We start from the raw sequence: 23,288 nt of genomic DNA on the forward strand, positions 1-23,288 counted from the left end.
CCAGGGAGAGATCGGTCTCTTTTGCGAATCGCTAGAGAAAAAACTGGATAACTTAAGTTCAAGGGCAGTGGCCTTAGAGAATGCGATGGAAGTCTTTAAAGATGACCTGGGAATTGTTAAAGCGGATATTTCCACACTTAAAAAAGAGGAAGCTGCCCTTCGAGATAGAGTTGAATCGTTGGAGAACAACTCAAGACGCAATAACTTGCGTTTTTTAAATATTCCAGAAGGGAAAGAAGGCGAGGATCTTAAATCTTTCATTGCGACCCTCATTAAAGATACAATACAGATTGAATAATCGGAAGATGAACTGAAGAGGGACCTTCAAAGAATTCATAGGGATCCTTTCAGAAGACACCCCAATCGGATAAAACACAGGAAAATCTTAATTTACGTTTTGACCTTTTCTCTGAAAGAGAAAATATTAACAGCAGCCCTTAAACTGAAGTCTTTGAAACCGAGAGACTCTTCTTTTTCTTTTGAAATAAGGTCAGACCTCTCACGCACCACTCTAGATAGACGGTGGGAGTTGGGAAAAAGAATGGAAGATTTTAAGAGACTAGGGGCAACCGTCCAATTAAAATTCCCAGCACAACTAAAAATCATGTTTATCAACAAAATGTATTTTGTAAAATTAGTGCAGGAAGTTGACAAGCTCCTATAAACTCTAAAATAATCATCTCAGCATCCCTTTGTATGTAATTTTTTCTGAGTATAAAAAGGGAAAAAAAAAAAAAAATATATATATATATAGGCTCTTTTACCAAAGCTGACCAGGCCCTTTTTTGTATTTAATAAATGATATGAATTTATATATACAGCTTCGGAAATAGTTAAAAGTAAATCTGGAGCAGATTAGAGCATACCGGCCGGCAGAATCTGGACTTGTCCAGGTAAATGGGGGTAGGGTTCTCCAGGGTGGAGTGGGTGGGTGTTAGGGGAGGGGTAGAGGGAGCACGGGTGTGGGGGCAGAGGGTTAAAAAAGGAAAAACTAATTCGCCTTGCAACTTAGCTTATGTTTATTCGGTACTGTTTTTGGTTTGGTGTCGGAACTTTGTAGGATGGGGTAGAGTCAAAACCCAGGGTTTCAATCCCCCATGAGAACATTACAATGTCTGTCTTGGAATGTAAATGGCCTGCGAGTCAAAAGTAGGAGGGAGAGGATTTTCCAGTATCTGAGAGATTCACCTGCACAGATAATCATTTTATAAGAAACTCACCTTCTAAAAAAAGAGATCAGTGAGATTTGTGGGAAGCTTAGGTGGGTGGAGCACTGTGCCTACTCCTGTCAGACGGCTAACGTCAGAGGCGTGGCGATCTTAGTAAAAAAACAAGCGAACGCTAGCCTCCAGGAAGCCAGAACAGACACAAGTGGTAGGTGGGTCATAGTCAAGATCGCTGTGGAAAGTACACTTATTACAGTAGTAGGCTATTACGGCCCTAACCAGGATGACCCGTCAACATTAAAAACTATCTTCTTAAATCTTTTTGAGTTTCCTGATACAATTATGTTTGCGGGAGATTTTAACATAGTATTGAATCCAAAATTGGATAAATCCCCAAAAAGTAAGGCCATCATCCCTTCCAAATCCAGGGCATATTTAAAAATGATGATGAAGCAATATGCTATATGTGATATATGGAGGGAAAGATCCGGCTCTCATTTGGGAGTATCGTTTTATAACAAAAAATACAGACATAAATCAAGAATCGATTATGTTTTAATAAGCAATGATGTAAGAGGTAACATCGAAAATATTGGCTATCTGACTCCCCATTTATCGGACCATGCGGCGGTCTGGATAGATTTAGACCTAGTAGGGATAGAACAACAGAAGGTATGGACCTTCGACCGTACTCTTCTCTGAAGTCTTTTTTGAGAGGCCTGATTACAAATAAAACTGCTTACAAGAATAGACAGTATAGGGAGGAAATTGCATCCATTGCGCGTCAAATGAAGGTGCAGGAGGAGAGGTTTAATAATGTAACTGATCAGGAGGAAGAACTCCGTCAGACACTAGTGGTAGAACTAGAATCCTCAAAAGCACTATTGGATAATATAATTCAGACCAGAATTTCCAATAGGTGGGAGGTGAGTAAGCTCGCCCATTTTGAATATGGAGAGGGGGCTGGAAGACTATTGGCCTGGAAGGCCAAATCAGACAGAGTTCGAAATCATATCAAACATATAGATAATGCACATACCAACTCATCAACAAGCAAGGAAGAGGAAATAGGAGAAGCCTTCCATGTTTACTTTAAGGAGCTGTATTATGAGGATATCGATTCAGATAGAACATCTATTCAAGATTGGTTAAAACCGATTCAGTTAACTACATTAGGAGCAACCCAACGAGATAACTTAGAAGCTGAAATAACACACCAAGAAGTCAGGAAGGCACTTTTAGATTGTAAAAAAGGTAAAGCTGCAGGGCCAGATGGCCATCCCGCTGAACTTTATAAAAAACTGGGGGAAGCAATAATTCCTGTCATGTCTGAGGTATTTAATAAAATTCTAATTGACGGAGTTCAAGCACCGACCACATGGGGGGAAGCAAATATCATTCTAATTCTAAAACCAGACAAACCCTATACAAAATGCGGGTCATACAGACCTATTTCCTTGTTAAATTCAGACTACAAGGTATTTTCTAAGATATTGGCGGATAGATTAGGGGCAGTAGCGGGGGATTTACTGCATACTGACCAAAAGGGTTTTGTAAAAGGCAGGAACCTTTTTGACCTTACACATGATTTTATTGGAGCGATAGACTCTGCTTCTAATGTTTCTCTCCCTTTGGCAGCAATGACGCTAGATGCAACCAAAGCATTTGATAGAGTTAACTGGAAGTATCTCACGGCAGTTCTTGAGAAGTTGAATCTCGGGCCAAGATTTCATCGAACCATTTGCCTCATATACAGTGAGCCTTCGGCCAGGCTGGTGGTAAATGGCAGAGTGACCAGATCGTTTAAAATCAAAAGAGGAACTAGACAGGGCTGCCCCCTCTACCCCCTCCTTTTCGACCTATATATAGAGCCGTTTGCTCAGCGTCTTAGGGATGAGGCGCTATTTCACCCCTTAAGAGCGGTTCATGGGAGAGGAAGGTAGCCCTGTACGCTGACGATATTCTTATTCTCTCGTCGGATTTAGACTCTTCTTTTCCTCAGGTCATTAATTTAGTGAGAGATTTCGGCCATATCTCCGGCTAGGAGATCAACGCAGATAAAACTGAGATTATGACTTGGAACTTGCCGGAGTGCTGATACCAAACCAAAAATGAGATGCGGTACTTAGGAGTTAAAATTGTCCCAGAGATAGACAAGATAGCTAAAGTAAACCTCGGGAATATCTTAAAAGAGAGTCAAAAACTTATGAAATGCTGGGTTCATCTTCCACTGTCTATTCTGGGAAGAGTGAATCTGATAAAAATGACAATTTTACCAAAAGTAACGTTCTTATTTAACAATATCCCACAAAATTTTGAGAAACCATTAATTGATAAGTTCCAGCAAGCTATCAATTCGTTTGTGTGGGCCTTTAAATCTTCCAGAATATCGTGGAAAAAGCTAAGACGGAGAAGGGAGAAAGATGGTCTTGCACTCCCCGATATTCAGTATTATGCTTGGGCCTTCCAGCTAACACACTCCAGAATGCTGGTAAAATCCCCAGATTCCTCAGGGAGAGGTAAAATGTTTTTAGCTATGTTACAACAATCGGGGCTTCCATACGAAGGTTTTCTTTTTAAATATGGGGGCAAAAAATCTTTAAGAAGGTAAGACTGAAAGTCCTAAGTGGTGTAGCTCAGATTTGGGCCAGAATTAACAAACTAATGGGTCTCGAATATTACTCACGGCTAGCTCCTCTGTGGGATAGCCCAGGAACCCCTAATTGTCTTAAAGATTTGTTGGCTGTCCCTTTAAAAACAGCCGGGTTATTAGTATGGGGAGATCTAGCGGCACATGGATCGCTTTTACCTTGGGCGGACCTAAATGATAAGCTGGAGGACGGTATGTCTAGATTTAAATACTTGCAGCTAAAAAGCAGGTCCCAGAATCTGAAAAGTCTTTAGGGCTGGGGAACCCCCTGGAAGAACATCTGGTTAATAAATCAGCAGAGAAGAAAGAGATTTCATTCTTTTATTGGGCAATTGAAGAAGCCATTGAAGGAGATTTCAGGCTAGCTGGAGAGCTGTGGGAGGAATCCATCGCAGAGACAGACTGGGTGGATCTGTGGCAAACTTTTTATGACACTCTCTTCTCGGTTGTTAAGCCAGCTTGGTTGAGGAGGAACCACTACTTCACCACACACAGAGCTTATCTTTACCCGGCGAGGCTCTCCAAAATGTCTAAAGGCCCACCTGCTAGAAGTGTCCCAGATGTACATATGTTTTGGGCTTGCCCATCTCTCTCTGTATTTTGGGAGGGAGTTGGAGACTCCTTAACATCTATTTTGGGTCACCCAATACAGATTTCCCTTAAGCTCATTATTTTTGGCATATTAAGTGACATCACTGGCTGTAATAAAGGTTTTTTATTCTTTGCTATACTATTAGCCAGACGGGAAATATGTAAGAGATGGGTCGAGATTACACCCCCCACACACTCGGACTGGTTATCCGCCCTATATAAAACTTCAAAGACAGACCTGGCCAGACTGAAGAACTCTAAGATGAGAGTCATCTGGAACTGTTTGTTAAATTGGACTTCAGTTTAATTAGCCTTCTTTTTTTTTTCGTTTTGGTTTTTGAGTACAATACATAATCATTTTGTTTTTTGTCCTATGATTAAGCCTCAGGGGACTTCTCAGACTGTGCTGGATAGTTCTATTACCTTAGGGGCCCCAGTTTTCGATCAAAGGCAGGCCACCAAAATCAGTCGTCGGTTCTAAGAAACTTGAAGAGAGTATGACCACCCTCTCATTAACAACAGGAGGTCAGCAACTGGAAGGAAGATGGTATGCCACTGGTAGGTGGGGGACGAAGGGCGAGAAAGATTACCCTAAGGCCTACCTCTCTTAATTGAGGAACAGTGGCGACCTTCTGATCTCAAGTTAGCTGGGGTTGGAGGCGAATGAGGAGAAAAAAGAGTTTTTGAAAGTGGTGTGCTTTAATTGTCATTATCGCTTATATTGTTGTACATTCCTATATCACTTGGAGTTTAAATTATACATTGTTTAATTCATGTTTATTAATGTATTAATGTAGCATTGGATGTGTGCTGAACAATGCAACACACATGCAGTGTGGAACTTTTGTGGAGAAATAAATATTTTTTACAACTTTGCACCTGTCTCAGGGACTCCTTACTATATATATATATATATATATATATATATATATATATATATATATATATATATATATATACATACAGATAGATAGGTAGGTAGGTAGATAGATAGATAGATAGATAGATAGATAGATAGACAGACAGACAGACAGACAGACAGACAGACAGACAGATAGATAGATAGATAGATAGATAGATAGATAGATAGATAGATAGATAGATAGATAGATAGATAGATAGATAGATAGATAGATAGATAGATAGATAGATAGATAGATAGATAGATAGATAGATAGATAGATAGATAGATAGATAGATAGATAGATAGATAGATAGATAGATAGATAGATAGACCGGTTTGACAATATAAGTAGATATTGCTTTTTCATTAAAAAACATAGGTGCTTGTGCTGGAATGCCCAAGTAACATGCTTGTAACACCTTACTTTGAGGCAAATTGGCACAAAGCAGTGCAAATCGCTATTTGTGACTAGAGAGGGGCACAATTCATGCTGCAAAGTAAAAAACCTTTCAAGACCTTGTTCCGCTTTGCGTGACTATGCAGAGAAATCTGTCCCATTGTGTTCTTTTATTTCAAGCTATGAATTTAGGCATGAATGTACCAGGTATTCCAACTTTATAAATGTTTTCACTGCGTGAGATACGAGGTCAGCTTCAGAGGGGCTGAGGCTTTCAGGCTGCCACAACTAGGGTTGGGCAGAATTCCATGGAGTTACATAAAAACTTTGCTTGATTCTGCCGAGTTCCGCGAGCGGTGGAGTGTGATACGTCATGATGCCTGTGCTGATTTTTACCACCGGGAGTTTGTCCCACACCGTAAAATCAGTGCTAACTGCACCACGCGGCGTGCCAGAGGGCGCTGCTTCTACTCGAGCAGCAGCTTTCTCAATACAAGCTTTGTGACCTGCCGCAACTACCGGCATTGAGAAATCTCACAGAGAGACGGTCTAGTGCTCTATTTTCTTGCTCACACTCACCAACTTAACATTGGTGAACCATGCAAAAGAAAAAACTCTGCCATTTGGCAGTTGGCGAAGTTTTTCCAGAACTCCACGCTCCAAGCAGAGCGCAGATTGGGCACAACTAAGCAAACTCTGCCGGAGGAGGAGAGTTTACCAGCCATCCCTAGTCAGAACCAGATCAGCACCCAGCTCAGAATTTCGTGGCAGCTTTTCACTGGTGACCAATATCATGTGTCATATAGCAGCACAGTGTCAGTTGGCTGGTCTTTAGTAGTTCTGTAAGGACCTGTGTCACTCTTCGGTCACCACATTCAGAGGGATTCTCAATTGGCAAAGTGCTGTCTGCCCTAAGTCATAACATAATGCAAAAATTAAAATCGTAAACTTTCTATCAGAAACTCAAGTGTGACAAGTATTTAAAGAGAGGGTGTTGTTTGATCAGACTTATTCACGTCAGCTTCCACTGATCCTTCTCTGTTTATTTGCTGTTTGGTGAGCTCAGTGCCATTGAAATCATTGTATTTAGATCTTTTGAGCTACATAATAGGTGTAGCTTTGTCATTTGTCCATATCTCAACAAATAAATTGCGTATATGAACTGTTATATTTACAAGTTTTGTTTGAAGCATTTTGTGAGACTTTGAGCTTTCCAGTTTTTTTTTTTTGCTATGTCTATGTGATATTAATTTATTTTGCATTTTTTACTAAGAGCTACTCTACTGGGAAGGTGTCATATTTTATTGCCTGCCATATCCATGTGGCATACGGTTATGTTTGTACTTTAAAACGTTGATCCAACATTTTTCTTCTTTCTAAGCATTTATGTTTGCTTTTGCTTCGGTAACTTAGAATATTTATGTCCCAAAAAAAATAATATATTAATCATGTTAATATGTCTTGTTTTTTCTGTTGTTTCCACAGTCGTCAATGAAAACAAAGGAAAGCATGCTCTGCGTAGCTACGACTGGAATTTTTTGCCAAAAACTGCCATCTTTGCGATAGAGGAAGAACAGGAGAGCCTGCAATCATATGCAAATCCAAACCAAAAAAATGTAGAAATGGATAGTCCAACTTGTCAACAAGATCACCGGCATTTATACATGGACAACACCTATGGTACAGGGGGACTTGACCGTATACTGGCAAGACGAGATGGTCCGTTGGATGTCGAGCTGCGAGGTGTAAATCAGCAGCCTTCGCTCTTGATTTCAGGAGAGGAAAAAAACAAAATTGCCCAGGATTCTCCACGGAGTGCAAAAGTCTCTTTCATCTTTGGAGATCACAATTTGGATGCAATGAGCCCACCAACATTTGAATATGAAAGGCTAATGGATGAAAGCCCTGACATGTTAGACAAGCAATCAGTCATGTATTTAACCAATAACAGTGATATGAAGGATCTCGACATGTCAGGAGATGCAGAGAGCGTCCAGTTTTCTGATAGCACAGTGTACGCAAACATGAATGATGGCAAAATGTTTGGGAGCACGGAAGGGATTGAGGAGCCATTGCTGCATGACATATGTTATTCAGAAACCACCGATGATGTTGAGGAGGAAGATGAAGTGAGCTGCGAGGAAGACATCATGCTTGGAGAAATGAACCGAACAGCCATTCTCAGCATGTCTGGCTCAGTTGATGACATCATAGACTTGACTTCACTTCCACCTCCTGAAGGGAATGAGAATGAAGATGACTTATTGCTGCATTCCTTGAACATGGCGATTGCAGCTCCTCCACCTGGCTTCAGAGACAGTTCGGATGAGGAAGACTCTCAGAACCAGCATCCTCAGTACAAAGAAGATACGGAGGCAGCTAGCCATCTACCAAATGATATTCCAGTGTCAATCATAGATGCCATCCCAACAAACTCCGAGGTGAAGTGTCAGAAGGGACTGGATGATGCAGTGGTCTCCACACTTCAGGCTCTTGAAGCTCTGGCCGCGTCTGAGGATCACCAAACAGATGACAGCTCAGGTTCTTTCTCAATAGTTACCTTTATTGATTGACAATTTTGCCATCCCATTCTCATGAATTATTTATCCCTGGACACATTCCATTGCCTTGTTTTTACCATCAATCATAAACCCATTCCCATATCATATGATGGAACAATTATATTTTGATATTTTGTAGTTCATCGTTTGGGAACAAATGTGCAATGAATGCACACTGTTCTAGAATCATTTTTTGTTTATTGATCCCATTGTTTTAAATGTATTAAAGTGCCTCAGATGCATTCATTAATGACCTGTTATTTTTTGTGGCATACAGGTGTAGCAATCTTGCGAGCATATAGCCCCGAGTCGTCTTCAGATTCTGGCAATGAAACAAACTCTTCTGAAATGACAGAGAGCTCTGAATTAGCTGCAGCCCAGAGACAGTCTGAAAGTTCCTCACACATGTTTTTAGCCACCAGTGAAGGGTATCAACCCCTGTTAGATGACAAGACAGAGTTTGCCATCTCTAAGTCTCAACCTGGAGGTCCACCCATGAAATCAACACAGTCTGCACCAAGTCGGCAAGCTGCGGAGCCTCAATCGAAAGTTGTGCCTTCAAACCAGATTCTTCATTCGGATAACATGGAGATGGAGCCAGAGACAATGGAAACAAAATCTGTCACAGAGTACTTCAGCAAACTGCACATGGGATCTTTGGTGTACTCTAAAAGAAAAGGCAAAGCACCGGATGGGGAAATGAAAACAGCCTTTGACGTTAATGTTGCTATCAAAAGTAAAGCAGAGGCTGGAGAAGATTCCAAATCTTACTGTGGTACACTCTCTTTAAGAGACAGTCAGCGCAGGAGCACCTTTAGCTTAGAGAGAACTGCCTTTCGCAAGGAAAGCCAAAGATGGCATGCTGCTAATGATTGTGGGGCCATAGAGAGACTAGGACCAGAGACAATTAATGGGAAGGCGTTTCCAAGAGGACCTGGTCTTGGGAGCTCAGAGAATGAGAGTGGGCAGGACCTGGACCCTGAAGGTCACGATAAGAGTGCTTCAGGTATCGGGCAAGAGGAATGTTTTCTAACAGACACAACCTACATGTCTTCAGCCAAAGACTTACATGATTCTCAAGATGTGGGACTGTTTTCTGTTTCTGAACATCCCTTGAAATTTGCAGAAACGGAGCAAGGCATGGTTAGATTCTGTGATTACCACTTGACCAAGCGGATGTCGTCGCTCCAAAGCGAAGGTCACTTTTCAATGCAGAGCTCTCAGTGCTCTTCGGTGGATGCTGGATGCAGCACTGGCAGCAGCACCTCAGCAACCCCCGTTGATTCTCCCCTTTGTACATCCGATGCTAAGCACATTCTCTCCGATTCATCAGGGAAGGGCATTAGTTGCATCTCTATAGACGAAAGAGCAGCAATTCTTCCAAGCCACGGTCCAACGTACAAGGAAGCGGAAGGGGCCTGCCACAGTATGACTGTGCCTGGTATGCATGCGCCATCCAACGCTGAACCATTGTTTGGTACACTAAGAGATGGCTGCCACAGAGTCTCCAAAATGAAAGAAACTACAGGTACGGAAATAGAGAATCAATTTGAAAGACAAACAAATATTGTGTATGAAAGAGCAGAACCAAGTAAAACTCTATCAGTAACTACTGTATTGGGGGTGTCAGTTATTCTTTTTAAGAAAATTATATCTCCATTTGTAAAGTGGCAATGGGCAATTACAGATGCACATCATAAAATCTCAAGTTAGGTCTGAATACTTTTCATGTCTCTGTTGTGCAAAATACTGTAGTGCAATTTTACCCATAAAATATCCTCAAATGCACCTGAAAACCCCCACATTATCATATTACAATTAAACACGGAATGGTGACAAATAATCCAGACCATTTGGCACCCCCTATACATTACATTCTGCATACCAAGGTTTGTGTTTCAAAATTCAGTTAAGCATAATCCCCACTCACTTGTTCGAAGCTTTTTTTGGAAGCCCATGATACAGCGAAATATGAACATTATCGAATGTATTTAATTATTTGGAGTTGTAGATGGTCCGAGAAAATATCTCCTCAGAGCTACTTCAGAGATGTTCGTTTTGTAAAAAAAAATACACGTAGCTTAGTGAGATGGAAGAAGGACTGAGTGCAGTTTATAACCTGCCTGCCACAGGCTCCTATAGCTTTGCAGGTCGAATGTATCATCCACCTTGTAAGCCTCGTTAAGTCTTATGTTCAGGCTGCCGAGTACATGAGGTCGGATCCTGAGTGGTGGCGGGGGAGGAGTACTGTGGGAAGGGGGCGACCTACTGAGGCCAACAGGAGGCCTTCCGAGGGAGGGAGACTTCGGTTCCTGAGGCCAGAGTGAAAGTAAACCTTGAACAACATATTTATGTCAGAGTCCTGACTCTTTCTAGCAGACTGGAAGCTTTTTACATTGGCAGGTGATTTTAGATATCAAATAGAGCAATCATCGAATAAGTTACATATCATGACTTGCAGGCTAGATAATATGATATAGGCGATGCAGCAGTCATCATGCATAGTTAACTTCCGATATTCTCGACATAATTTAATTTAAAGTGGAATGGGTACAGTTCTATCCACGCACTAATAACAGATCACAGATATCAGAAGCACATATCTGTGGAGGACTGTGCTTACTGATTTGTTAACTACCTTTCTGCCTAAAGTATTTCTGACTGTTCACGAAGAAGAAAGTGCATTTGTCTGAGTGGCAGGAATCTGACCTTTTTAGTTGCAGGTCCTCCCAAAAATTAATTTAGATTCAACAGTTTTAGATAAAACAACTACGCATAATTACAAAATGGAGTATACAGGTGCAACCACTGGGGAAAACACAAAATATACATGCCATTCCAATTTTATATGTTAAGTGTCACCTTGACCTTCAGGCCCTAGGTTTTCAATGACTGCCAGGATCCACATACAGGAAGTTTAAACACATGGAGTGAATTTAAATTGCTTTCCAGGGCTTTTTTTTAAAGTAGCAAAGTGCTTTGCAGGGGCTTCTGCAAACATGCACTGAGAAATGTTTTCATATTTACATACTTATTTAAAATGGTATACCCCCCATGTAAAGAACAACAGGCCAGGTTTGTTTTCAGGCCACACACAAATTACTGGTGTGACTGTGCAAGAGAAAGAAGGTGGCGTATTTACACAGAGAAGCACCAGTGCTGGGGAAAAATACATGCCTTAGACCTCCGTGTAGTAAAAAAACAAGCTTTGGAAATGCAAACCAGTTTGGGGATTTACATGAGGCTGATGGTATCTCTACACTATCAATTCCTCACCTTTTATCTCAGAGTCTGTAATAAACTTTTGGGTGATCACTCTACGATGAACCTGGAGAGACCATCTGAATTGGCATGGTGACTGACATGTTTTTGCTCCGTGATGTGGTTTAAGGCTTATAGAGATATTGGCCAACTAAACAACTTTTGATTGTTCACATTCAATCAAGGACTGGGTTAGATTTTAAAATTTAAATTATGTCGGCTTAATTCGCACAGTATCAGGAATTTCATATTTACCAACTGTTCATGGTCCAATTTTACCACGAGTGAGAAGATAGAACGTGGATGGGAAGAACATGAGATGCTGTCGCTTGCACAACTTGTGTTTTTGTGGTATTTTTATACATTTAAATGGATTTCTGTATCAAAAAATTTCACACTAAAATAAAGCGCTAAATACCCGATTTGCATTTAATGCAAATATGATTAATTTCACATAGTTTTCAGCAAAGTTGCAACACCTTCAGAGGGACCCCGGCTGAAAGTACAGAGATCTCAGCCTGATCTCTAAATATGGTGACTGGTCTTCCACAATGGCAGTAGCGCAAATCCCTTTCCTGATGGACTGATGACTGGCCACCAGACTTTCAATAAGGCCCATCATTTTCACTCCGATTGAATCAGGCCATGTTGTAAAATGTTTGCAGAATCTTTTCTCTGAAAACTTACCTTTCATAGAAAAATTGTATATAGAATGACTACTTTATCAATAATGTATCTATTCAAGTCAAACTTTACAGACCTTTCCTAACCAAAGTAACCTTGCATAAGAAAAGTCAAAATACAAAAACACCTCTAAGTTTATTCAAATGAAAATGCTACCATAAAATTCAATTGTAATTACCAACAATTTTAATCAGAATTAGTATTCATAATGTCCCCCGTGCTAGACAAATAAATAACAAAAAGACACAAAAACACATCAGAAATAAAGAAAAAACACTCATTTATGAATTTACCTCTCGTGTATCCTGCACAACAGAACGCAAAAAATGTGTTACAAAGGGCACTAACTGATTTCTGCTAAATATAGTTTTTGTCGAGCCATTTTTAGCATCAAATAAAGATATATGTGACAAGGTAAGAAAGTGGTGAAAGACTGGCTGAGCTGCTAATTTTTCAAAGGATTAGTCAAGAGAGGTGAAACAAAAGATCTCCTTCAGGACCTTTTGATTCACCTTTAGAAAGGGTGAGCTGAGCTAAAAAGATATTATTAGAGTGGTGACTGGGGTGCAAATACAAAAAAAATCACAAAGCGAAATAAAAAGTTAAAGGAATAAAGAATATAAGGTCCAAACCAATTTGATAAGAATAAAAAAATAGCTACATTTAAGAAACATTATGAGAAAAAATGTTATGAGAAAACAGGAAAATATAGCTTTAACCCTTTTTAATTCAAGTTAATAGAAGCAGCAATTATCATTGAAGTGTATGGAAACCAGAGTTATAATGTAGGAAAAATACTAAACAGAAGATATCTGATACTCTAGGCCATTTTAGATGGTTCATCTGTGCACACTGAAAGGTAGCACTTTAGAGACTGCCCTACTGAAGAAGGTTACATTTGGGCTGTGACATTTTAATAAAGTCTGTGATAGGTATCTCAAAGATGTGACTAATAAAAGCCTCGCAAGGAGTCAGTCCTGGAGTTAATGATTGTTTGTTTGTGTGAAGATGACTATTGTCTAAATGGGGGAAAGCACTTGAAAAGGCTTTGCATTTTGTCAGGACTGATTTCAGACATTTGTCTGGTTTTCAGCTACGTTTTTCAAAAAATGTTAATACCCTTAGTTGTGGGACTGTGTAGTGATATTGTGTGATCTTTGGATATCAAGGAAAATTAGCAGTCAGCAAATTGCTGTCATTTAATGTCATACTTAACCATGACTGTTCAGGTTAGTGCCAATTGCTTGAATCCCAGAACACAATTGGGTATGTAACAATGTCTCTTGTAGTTTTCCTTTATGCTACTTAGACACAAGCTCTTAGTAAACAGTTTTTGTATTTGTTTATTGGGTATGGGGAAAGTAAGGACTACTAGGCATCAGACAATCAGTTGGATTTGTAGAGTGCGGCTAATCACACATGAGTGTCTCCAGATGCTAGGATCCTGCTGCGATTAGTCAAAGAGCCAGGTCTCGAGTCCCTTTCTGAATTTATTTGAGGGAGGGTGCTGTGTGGAGGTGGAGGGGAGGGTCGTTCCAGGATTTAGCAGCTAGGTAGGTGAAGAAGCACCCTCCGCATTGGCCTTGCCGGTTGTGTGGAATGTGAGAGAGGGAGGCGGTGCACAGATGCCTGAGGCTTGGTGGCAATTCAGGCGGTGGTTGATGCATGCTGGCCCTTGGTCGTGGAGGACCTTGTAGGCATGTATCGGTATCTTGAATTGGCATTTTTTCTGGACGGGGAGCCAGTGGAGGTTCCTGTGGTCGGGGGTGATATAGGTTTGTGTGGGGAAGTTGAGGATGAGTCTGGCAGCCGTGTTCTGTGTCATCTCAAGTCTCATCAGGAGTTAGGTGGTGATTCCTGCATAGGGCAGGTTGCAATAGTCGAGTCAACTGATGACTAGGACTTGGGGACAGTTTTCCTGGTGTCGACGGAGAGCCATGCGCAGGTCTTTCAGAGCATGCAAAGGCTATGGAAGCAAGCGGAGGCGACTGCGTTGATCTGGCGTTTCATGGTGAGTTTGCTATCCAGGATGATGCCAATGTTGTGGGTGTGGTCTGTCAGTGTGGGTGTGGGTCTGAGCTCAGAAGGCCACCAGGTGTTGTTCCATGGAGAGGTGTTGTTTCCGAAGATCAGCACTTCCGTCTTTTCCGTGTTGAGCTTCAAGCAGTTGATCTTCATCCATTCAGCGATGCTCATCATGCAATTGTGGAAGGTGGACCTGGTGGTGGAGGGGTCTTCTGAGAGCGAGAGGATAAGCTGGGTGTCATCTGCATAGGAAGTGATGTTGAGGTCATGGGTTCTGATGATGTTGGCCAGGGGTGTCATGTACGTGTTGAACAGGTTGAGGTTAAGGGATGAACCTTGCGGGATGCTGCAGATGATGCTCTCGTGTTCTGACGTGAAAGGTGGTAGGCTGATTCTCTGGGTTCGTCCTGTGAGGAAGAATGAAATCCATTTGAGGGCATCTCCCTGGATCCCGATGTGGCAAAGTCTCTTGATAGGGGTGTAATGGTATACGGTATCGAACACTGCTGAGAGGACGAGGAGGATCAGGGCCACTGCGTCTCCCCAGTAAGGAGGGTTCAGATGTCATCGGTGGCAGCTATCAGGGAAATCTCACTGCTGTGGTTGGTGCAGAAGCTGGTCTATGAGGTGTCCAGCAGGTGTTCGCTGAGTTGTCGGTTGATGGCCTTCTCAAGAACTTTGGCGAAGAAAGGAAGCAGCGAGATTGACAGTAATGTTTTAGATCTTTGGGGTCTGTAGAGGGTTTCTTGAGGAGGGGTCTGACCAGTATTGTAACGAAAGTTGAAGGGGCCCCCTGCAAGGTAGACAGAGGGTCCCACTTCTGGATTTAATCCGGAACTCTCAGGCTGCTTCAGAGTGGATGGAGTTAATGATGGCTGAGGTGCTCTGTGTGTTGAGCTGTTCCCATGTGGTGAGGGGAAGGTATGGGTGGTGTCAGTAGGCTTGAGGAGGCTGAGTAGGTCTGTGGTTGGGGTTCAAAGTTACTGTAGATGATGGAATTCTTGTTTTGGAAGTAGTCTGCCAGGGTGTCGCAAAGATTCTAGAAGGGGAGATTATTTTCTCAGTGGCTGATTGGCAGGAGAACTCTCTGACGATGTTGAAGAGTTGCTTGTTGTGCTTGGAGTTGGCTTCGAGGAGGTCTGCCAGGGCTCATTTTTTCATGTCTTTTAGGCATTGATGGTATATGTTGAGGGCTGATTTAAGGGGGCTCATTCTGTGGGATCTTTGCTGGTGTACCATTGTCTCTCTAGACATTTCCAGTTGTGTTTTGATACCAAGAATTTTGGTGTCTACCAGTTAGCTTGTTTGGTGGATCTGCTGAACATGGAGGACTTGATGGGGGCAACTCTGTAAGCGCATTTGGTGATCCAGGCGGAGAAGTTCTCAGCGGTCTGATCGAGGTTGTTCTCGAGGTCGGGATGGGTGGAGTTGAGGTCATCCATCCATTGGGTCTCTGTCACCATGTTCCAGCTAAGGTGGGAGGAGCTTGATGTCTTGATGGTAGTGCAAGGTGCTCCTGCGATGGTAAAGTGGATGATGGCATGGTTGGTCCAGGTGAGTTCGGTGACAAGGCTGTACTTGACTCAGTCACTGGCAGTGAAGACGGGGTACAGAGTGTGTCCTGCGCTGTGTGTGGGGTCGGTGACCAGTTGGGTGAGGCCCATATTGCTCATGATTTCTAGGAAGTTGTTGGTGTTGAAGTCTTGGGGTGGAAGTGAAGGTCACAGAGGAAGATATAGTGTTTGGAGTTGATAGCGGGTGGGGTGATGAATTTGGGTATGGCACTGCAGAAGCTGAGGCGTGGGCCAGAGGGTCTGTATGCGAGGGTACCTCTGATGGTTGGTCTTCCATCAGTTTGGAGATGGAAATTTAGGTGCTACATGATCGGTGTGGTGTAGTCTTTGGGGGTGATGCAGTGGATGGTCTATCTCTGTATGATGGCGATGATACACACTGGAGCATAATAATACACACTACTGAAACAGGATGCAGTTTAGTGTCTCAGGGTGCTATTCAGGCAGAGCTGCACTTCTGCCTACTTTCTCCCTTCCTTCCCCTGATCTAGGGTCTCTCTTTCAGGTTTATGTGCGACTCCTCCTTCTATAGGGTATACAGTAGTAGCACTATTAAAGCTGAGTTGCAGTCTCTATCACTCCTAAATAGGTGTTCAGCCTGTTGGGGAAGGGTGTCATCCTAGCTTCCTGCTCGAAGGCTATTACAATGGACCAAAGGGTCTTGAAAATCTTAGAAAAAGTGATAAGATCTTTCCACCATATGCCTCCTCAGTTTCCCACCTCATTCCATACATTTGGAAGACCACACACCAATTCTCCAGAAAGAGGTGGCACCACTTCTGCAGAAAGGAAAGTTTAAGTTTGACCCAGAGCAGGAAAGAGGGCAGAGATGCTTCTCATTGTATTTCCTAGTTCTTAAAAAACAGAATTAAGGGCTTTGTCCAATCCTGGACCTCAGGATCTTGAACTTTTACCTGCCTAAGCAGAATTTCAAGATGCTATCCCTGGCTCACATGCTATTGGCACTAGAATCAGAAGACCGGATGTTATCCTTCGATTTGCAGGGCACAGATTTGCACATACTGATCATGTAGTAACACAGGAGTTATGTGTGGTTCATGGTAGGTCCACTCACTACCAATTCAGACTAACATGGGCGCCAAGTTTCTTCATCAAGGTGGCGGTGGTGGTTGTGGCACATCGGCACAGGTCGGGGATCTCAGTGGTGCATACCTGGATGGTTGGCTTCTCAATAAAGCCTTTGTGTAGATGTGTCAGACCACCTGAACACCACAGCATCTCTGCTGTTTAACTTGCCATTCTCCATCAATCTACATAAATCGACCGGAGCCCTCCTAGCACATCCTGTTAATTGGGGCAGTATTGGACACAACATACCTCTGCGCTTTCCCTCTTCCTCTGAGAATCCAAGACATTTAGGATATATGGCAGCTTCATTTCCAGTCTTTAAGTTTCTCCATCTGTTAGGTTGAGGGCATCCTTTACTCTGCCGGTCACTCCTGTACAGTGGCACATGAGGGCTCTTCAACGGGGCCTCTGTAGTAGATCCAGCATGGGGCAATTTGATGGATATCATCAAGATCCCCTAGAAAATGTGCTGAATCTTCTTTGGTGGGCAGGAGAGGAGAATCAGACACAAGGTAAGTAATTTTACCTACCACCAACCTTAGCTATAGTAGAAACAGATGCCTCCGTCTTAGAGTCGGTTTGCATCAGAAGAAACTGGAGGACCAGACGGGCAACTTGTACAAGAGAGAACATGTCTTATGCCTCTTTGTCACAATTGCTACAACAAGAATTTTAGGCATGGCCTGGCCTATTTGTAGAGGAAATAAAAAAACCTGTCTGTTTAACTTTCAAGCCTTCAACATGCAAGCATTCAACTAAGCTGGCAAATGCCTCCTTTTGCGGTAGCTTGACATGTTCCAAATCATTTGGGGGTGATCCTTTTGGAAGAGGCCAGTCCTCTGGCTTTAGAAGAGGGTTTAGAAAGAATGATGGTCTCAGTCTTGTTAACATTATATGGGGCCTTCTCATCATTCTCATTTTAGATGATTGCATATACTGAGAATTCCCTTGAGTCTGTTTTGTGTGCATCGTCTTCTCCCAAATTCTAAGGTTCTTCTATTCTGTTTTTATAAGTTCAGAAGCATGACAAAGACAATCCCCTGTATGGGTAGCTGAGTGCCTGGAACTCTAATCCTGCCAAAGAGGCAAAATTCAGGTGTGTCTAGCACTGGTAAGAATAGTGGGGTGGGGGGGGGGGGGGGAGGGGAGTTGACAGACTACGGGATAGGTCAAATTAAATAGAAAAATGACTAAAACCACTCACATTGCGCTCGTCGCATCACCGAGTCGGCGATGCAGCGAGCGCAAGGTAAGTAGTTTTATTTATTTTTTTATTCAATTTTACCTATCCTGTTTTCTGTCGACTCTCCCTCACCCTGCCCCACCCCATCGCTCTTACCTGTGCCGGCCGCACCTGGCCAAATCAACCTTGATCTTTGAGAGAAAAAACAGATAACTGAGAGTTATATCCTATTTGTAATTCAGCCAACAATTTTAAAAATCCCACTAATACATGTTATGGCTAAACCCGCACTACACTCTCATATGAGACATCCCAGAGATGTGAAATCAATTACTTCCTGTAGGTATCCTTGGCTCAGTCTTAAGTGGGGTGAACTGAACTAAAGATATAGGCCCTGAACATTGGAATTCAAACCAATACTCCTAACACGATTAGAACTAAGGGGCTGATTTTCGATATTCTGACAACACAAGTGTCCCTTTCATCTGCGGGAGCAGGAGATTGGGGAGACTTGGAGGGCTTCAAGTGAAAGATTGACTTGGTTTATATGGCTGTCTTCCATTGACATGGCCCTGCCAAAAATGGCGATCTGGCACCTTTTTCAGTAGTGTCACCACTGCCCAATAGTGTGCCTGAAGGCAGAGTCAGTGCAAGCTCCATCTTCTATTACAGCTCCCTGTAATACTTCAAGAACAGGAAGAAGAGACCGACAGGATTCCCAGCATTGTATGATGCCCTTCTCTGAATCATATGCTTTGTCTACATAACTGTAAATGTTTACAAGAGAACATGAATGCTTAATTATTCTCTCTGTTTTTCTACTACCCCTAGTGTAGCTTTCACAGAGCCGGTGAAGGGAAGACAAGGAGGCATGCCTTCAGCTTTTTCTATGCTTCATGAAGCTGATATCATCTCATCGCCCAGCGTTTGCGCAGAATCACAGGTGCCAATCCAAAATCAAAACCCTTACGTCTGCCCCCAGGTGAGGCAGATGCGTGCAACCGTTTCTAGTCTACAGCAAACCGCCCTGACTGGGGGCAGTCTTCGGAGGCAAAAGAGCCGTAAAATGCTGAGACGCAGCAGCAGCAGTGTTGGCCCTGGTTCCACCGGATTCGACACTGACACGGAGAGAAAAAAGATGGCAATAAGTTTGAAATGTCTGGACGTGGCAGAGGCAGACTCCTCCACATTTGAAAAGAGAACTGAACTCCCACTGGGTAAAAAAATATCCAAGAGCTATTCCCAAGGTTCTATGAATTCTAGTTGTGAAAACAGCAAAGAAAGCAAGAGATCTTCGCTTTGTAGTCCAGTGTCAAAGGAGTCTAAGCAGTGTCGTACAATGCCATTGCGAAAGCCGGATGCCAGTAACTGGAGGTGCCGCGGTCCCTTTAGTTATTGTTTTCTTAAAACAGCAAACAACTGTGATGACGACGAGGATGAGGAAGACAACAATGGTGAAATCAAGCAACTGTCATGCCTATATCTGCAAGAGGTGCCACTTGAATTGCCCATACCAGCCAGTCTGCCGTTATCCACTGACCAAGAAAGTAGAGCCATGGCATCTGATGAAGCCGCCATGCAAATCCCCCACTGTGAAAATGAACCTGGGGATATGGCTAAGAAAATGGAATCCAGTGTCAACAGCATGAACTTTGATTGGAGAATTTCAAGGATACACGCACTAAAGGAAACCACGTATGTGATGGCAGATGGATTCCTCGCAGCTCAAAAAGACACTCACGAGCTACTTGGTCTAATAAGATCAAGTGTGGGTCAGCAGGATCACGTATGCCTGGAAACACATGACTTGAAACTTTCTCACTACAAGCAACTGTTGTCTACAGAATCAAGACAGTTGGGAAGTGCCTGCAGGAAAATGGCCATGGCTGAAAAAAGCCCACAGGAAATGTTCTTAGCTATGACTTCCAGCTTTCAGCTACTTTGTTGCTTGACAGAGGCCTGCATGCGTTTAGTTAAAGCAATGAGCTCTGAAAAGCAGCAACAGGAAATTGTTGCTAAGATAGACGAAGTTGTCATGAACTACATATGTTTGCTGAAAGCAGCTGAAACTGCATCAGGAAAGATTCTGAGTGATCCCAGTGTTAAACTCTTGGCCCGCCAGTCAACTAACATGGTTGCAATTGTAAACACTCTGCCACGGTCACTAAAGACGGTCCTTAAAAAGTGAACTAGGAAATTAACTATATTATCTACCTTTGCAAAGCCATACTTTATCCTTTTAATGACGCCAGTACAACAACCACGTTCATTCTCCATTTTACTCGCACATCTTCCTCTGTGCCTTTTCTTCTCTCCTCACTCCATTTCTCTCCTGATTTTTTCTGCCTCTACCTCTTTCTCCTCTGCATCTTTTTTTCTGCTGCTGCTTTCTGTATATTTTATTGTATATATGAATATGAAATTTGCAAATGAAACAACAAGCTTTCTGTTGCTGGCCACTGATATTAGTTCTAACCAGGTATACTCTATTCTAAAGTGGCAAAATGCAACAGGAGAGAGGCTGGTGTTATTTTTCATTTAGTCTAGGCAACAGGCAAATTATAACTTTTCCAGACTGTACAGAGCTTTCCTGCTCTTCTCTTTTTTTCCTCTTTGCTCATGTTTAGATATATTAAATGAACTTATAGTGTATATAAATACAGTATTTAATATTTTAAATTATAATTTTTAAGCACTGGTAATAGCGAAATACATTCACTGTAAAATTGGAGCGGCTAAAATGGCGTATTAGAAATATATATATATATATATATAAAATAAATTGGCTCTTTTATTAAATATACTTGCCTGACACGTTTTCTTTTTAAAAACATGCATGTTGATCCTCTGCATTAAAAAATGTATTTAATGCAAGTTAAAATGATTGAATATACATGTTTTTTAGCGTTACAATGCCTATTATTTGTTTAGCTGTTCGGAACGTTTTTAAGAAATTATTTTGTAGTTTCAGAGGAATCTTCATATTGGGTATTTCACCTTAGTGCCAGAAACTCCCAGGAAAAATGAAATGCAAGTATTCTGCTACTCAAAAGTCTTACAAAAATCGTTGTCCATATACAAACTATCACCCTTATGCATCAACCCAAAATCCAGTCGGTAAAATACCGAATCGGTAATAGCTCCTGGTATTAAGGAAAAAATACCCAATCCCAATGCATCAACCCAAAAGCAGAAATCGCTATTTAAGGAATCCTTAAATAGCGATTCTTTAAATAGGGATTCCTTAAATACCGATTCCTTAAATAGCGATTGCATTTAAGGAATCCCAAAGTGAGATTCCTTAAATGCAATGCATCAAAGTTAAAAAATTAGCGATTTCGCTAATAGGGGGAGCAAATTACCATGAAGATGAACTGCATGGTAATTTGCAAAAACTTTGAAAAATGCACTTTTGTGCATTTTTCAAAGTTTCATGTTGCGCACACACATGCCCTTAGAGCATGTGTGTGTGCAACATATGTGCACATATCATTTTCAGGGGTGCAACAGGGTGTCCTTTTGACACCCTGGCACCCTTGAAAGTGCTCCCGCTATTAGCGATTCGGTAATACCGAATCGCTAATACAGACTGGCTTTACATTCATTCCTATGGGCCTCCAAGCCCATAGGAATGAATGGGTAGGTATTCCTTATTACCGATTCGGTATTACCGATTCGTTAATAAGGAATATTAAGGAATCGCTATTTGAATAGCGATTCCTACATGCATAGCCTTTTGCTATTCCTTATTAGCGATTCCTTATTTTTCGCTAATAAGGAATCGCAAATGGCATTGTTGATGCATATGCCCCAAAATTGTTTATATAGCAGGAAATGTTTTACATTAATTATTAGCGATGCCCGTTGTAAGTGCCACGCCATTTTAACTGTTAAGAAACTTGACAAAGGCCCCTCAAAATAAAATTCGGAAATGTTTAGTTGAGGTATTCTAAAGATAAAGTGAAGGGACTGATCGACAGATGTGCAAACAACATGGGGGCCTCCCATCAAAGCCTCCAACAATGGTGAGAAAAGAAAAACTGAACTTTACCCAGTAACACCAGAAACAAAGATCAGAATCAGCCAAAGGAATGCACCTCACCGTACTGATGCAGGTGGGCGAAACCATCCTGTGAAAAAGGAAGAGGTAAGCATCAAATCATCGAAGTTCATGGGCTAGTGCCCCAGACCAAGAGACTGAAGGCACCAGAAAGAAAGAAGACAGTTTAGACAACAGAGGGTAGCATTAAAGACAAGAACTGCGGTCAAATCACCGCTAATAACAAAACACACCCCCTGGATCACTGAAACTTATTTGCCGATGCTTCATCCATGAGTTTCACCTCGATGCTGATGGCTAGAGAAACCTGGAAGTTCCCAACACAGTTATCTAATATGGCTGAGAGAGGTAGACCAGAGCCTCTCAGTGTGTAAATTGAATTAATTTAATCCGATATTTATTTGATTTAGAGTTTGATTTTCAGGTAGCACCACTCGGTGAGAATAAATTGCCTCTTTCTGATTCCGAGCTGTGTAAAATAATGCTCTAACTCGGGGAAATAACGGGATAAATCAATATATTCATTTTGCACTCTACAGGTGCACAAAAACAGGTGTTGGGGTCTGCGCTGAGGCAGAGTAGTCTCTTTCATGAGACATCCCCTGCTGGCATATTTGCAAACAAATATCCAGGGCAGAGCTGCGCCAAATTTGGCAGCGCCACGCTCTGACATTTTTTAAACGCAGGGATGCGCTGTATTCACAAGAATACGGCACACCCCTGTGTTTCCCTTAGCACTGGCTCATAAAAAGCTGCCTCGCACCAGCGCAGGCACCCTGCCACGATGCAGCAAGAGTGTCTGCGCTCCAGGAAAGATTGTTCATGTGCAGCAAGGACTACCTTCCTGCACATGCACTATCAGTAATGGTGATTTTCTCTTTCTATGTTTACTGCACAATGCAGCACACATGGAAAGAGCAAAAAACGAGGAGAAATTAATAGTTTCTCCTTGTACCACCATTCTAACGCTTGGTACTCCATGGCGCTTGTAAATCTGGGGCAGCGTCAAAAAGCAATGGGTGTTGTGGTGGAACGCCCACAGCAACACCCATTGCCTGCCCCTTTCCAACAGAGGACTGCAGTGGAAAGGGGCATATTTACAAGCAGCGTTAAGCCACGCTAAGTGGCTTAGTGCCACCTTGT

At 42.2% G+C, this 23,288-nt stretch overlaps 1 protein-coding gene across 1 annotated transcript in view; it reads left to right on the forward strand.

Annotated features, from left to right (window-relative positions):
* Window positions 1-20,825, forward strand: part of FRMPD4 (FERM and PDZ domain containing 4) — a 1,281,777-nt gene extending 1,260,952 nt beyond the window's left edge. The window contains exons 15-17 of the mRNA XM_085622531.1: window positions 7,194-8,249; window positions 8,547-9,797; window positions 18,922-20,825. Of these exons, the coding sequence (XP_085478657.1) occupies window positions 7,194-8,249; window positions 8,547-9,797; window positions 18,922-20,273 (3,659 nt within the window). The 3' untranslated portion in view covers window positions 20,274-20,825. The remainder of the gene's footprint in view (window positions 1-7,193; window positions 8,250-8,546; window positions 9,798-18,921) is intronic.
* Window positions 20,826-23,288: the final 2,463 nt, after the last annotated feature.

The sequence above is a fragment of the Triturus cristatus genome, chromosome 8 (genome assembly GCF_964204655.1).
Source record: "Triturus cristatus chromosome 8, aTriCri1.1, whole genome shotgun sequence".
NCBI classification, from domain to species: Eukaryota; Metazoa; Chordata; class Amphibia; order Caudata; family Salamandridae; genus Triturus; species Triturus cristatus.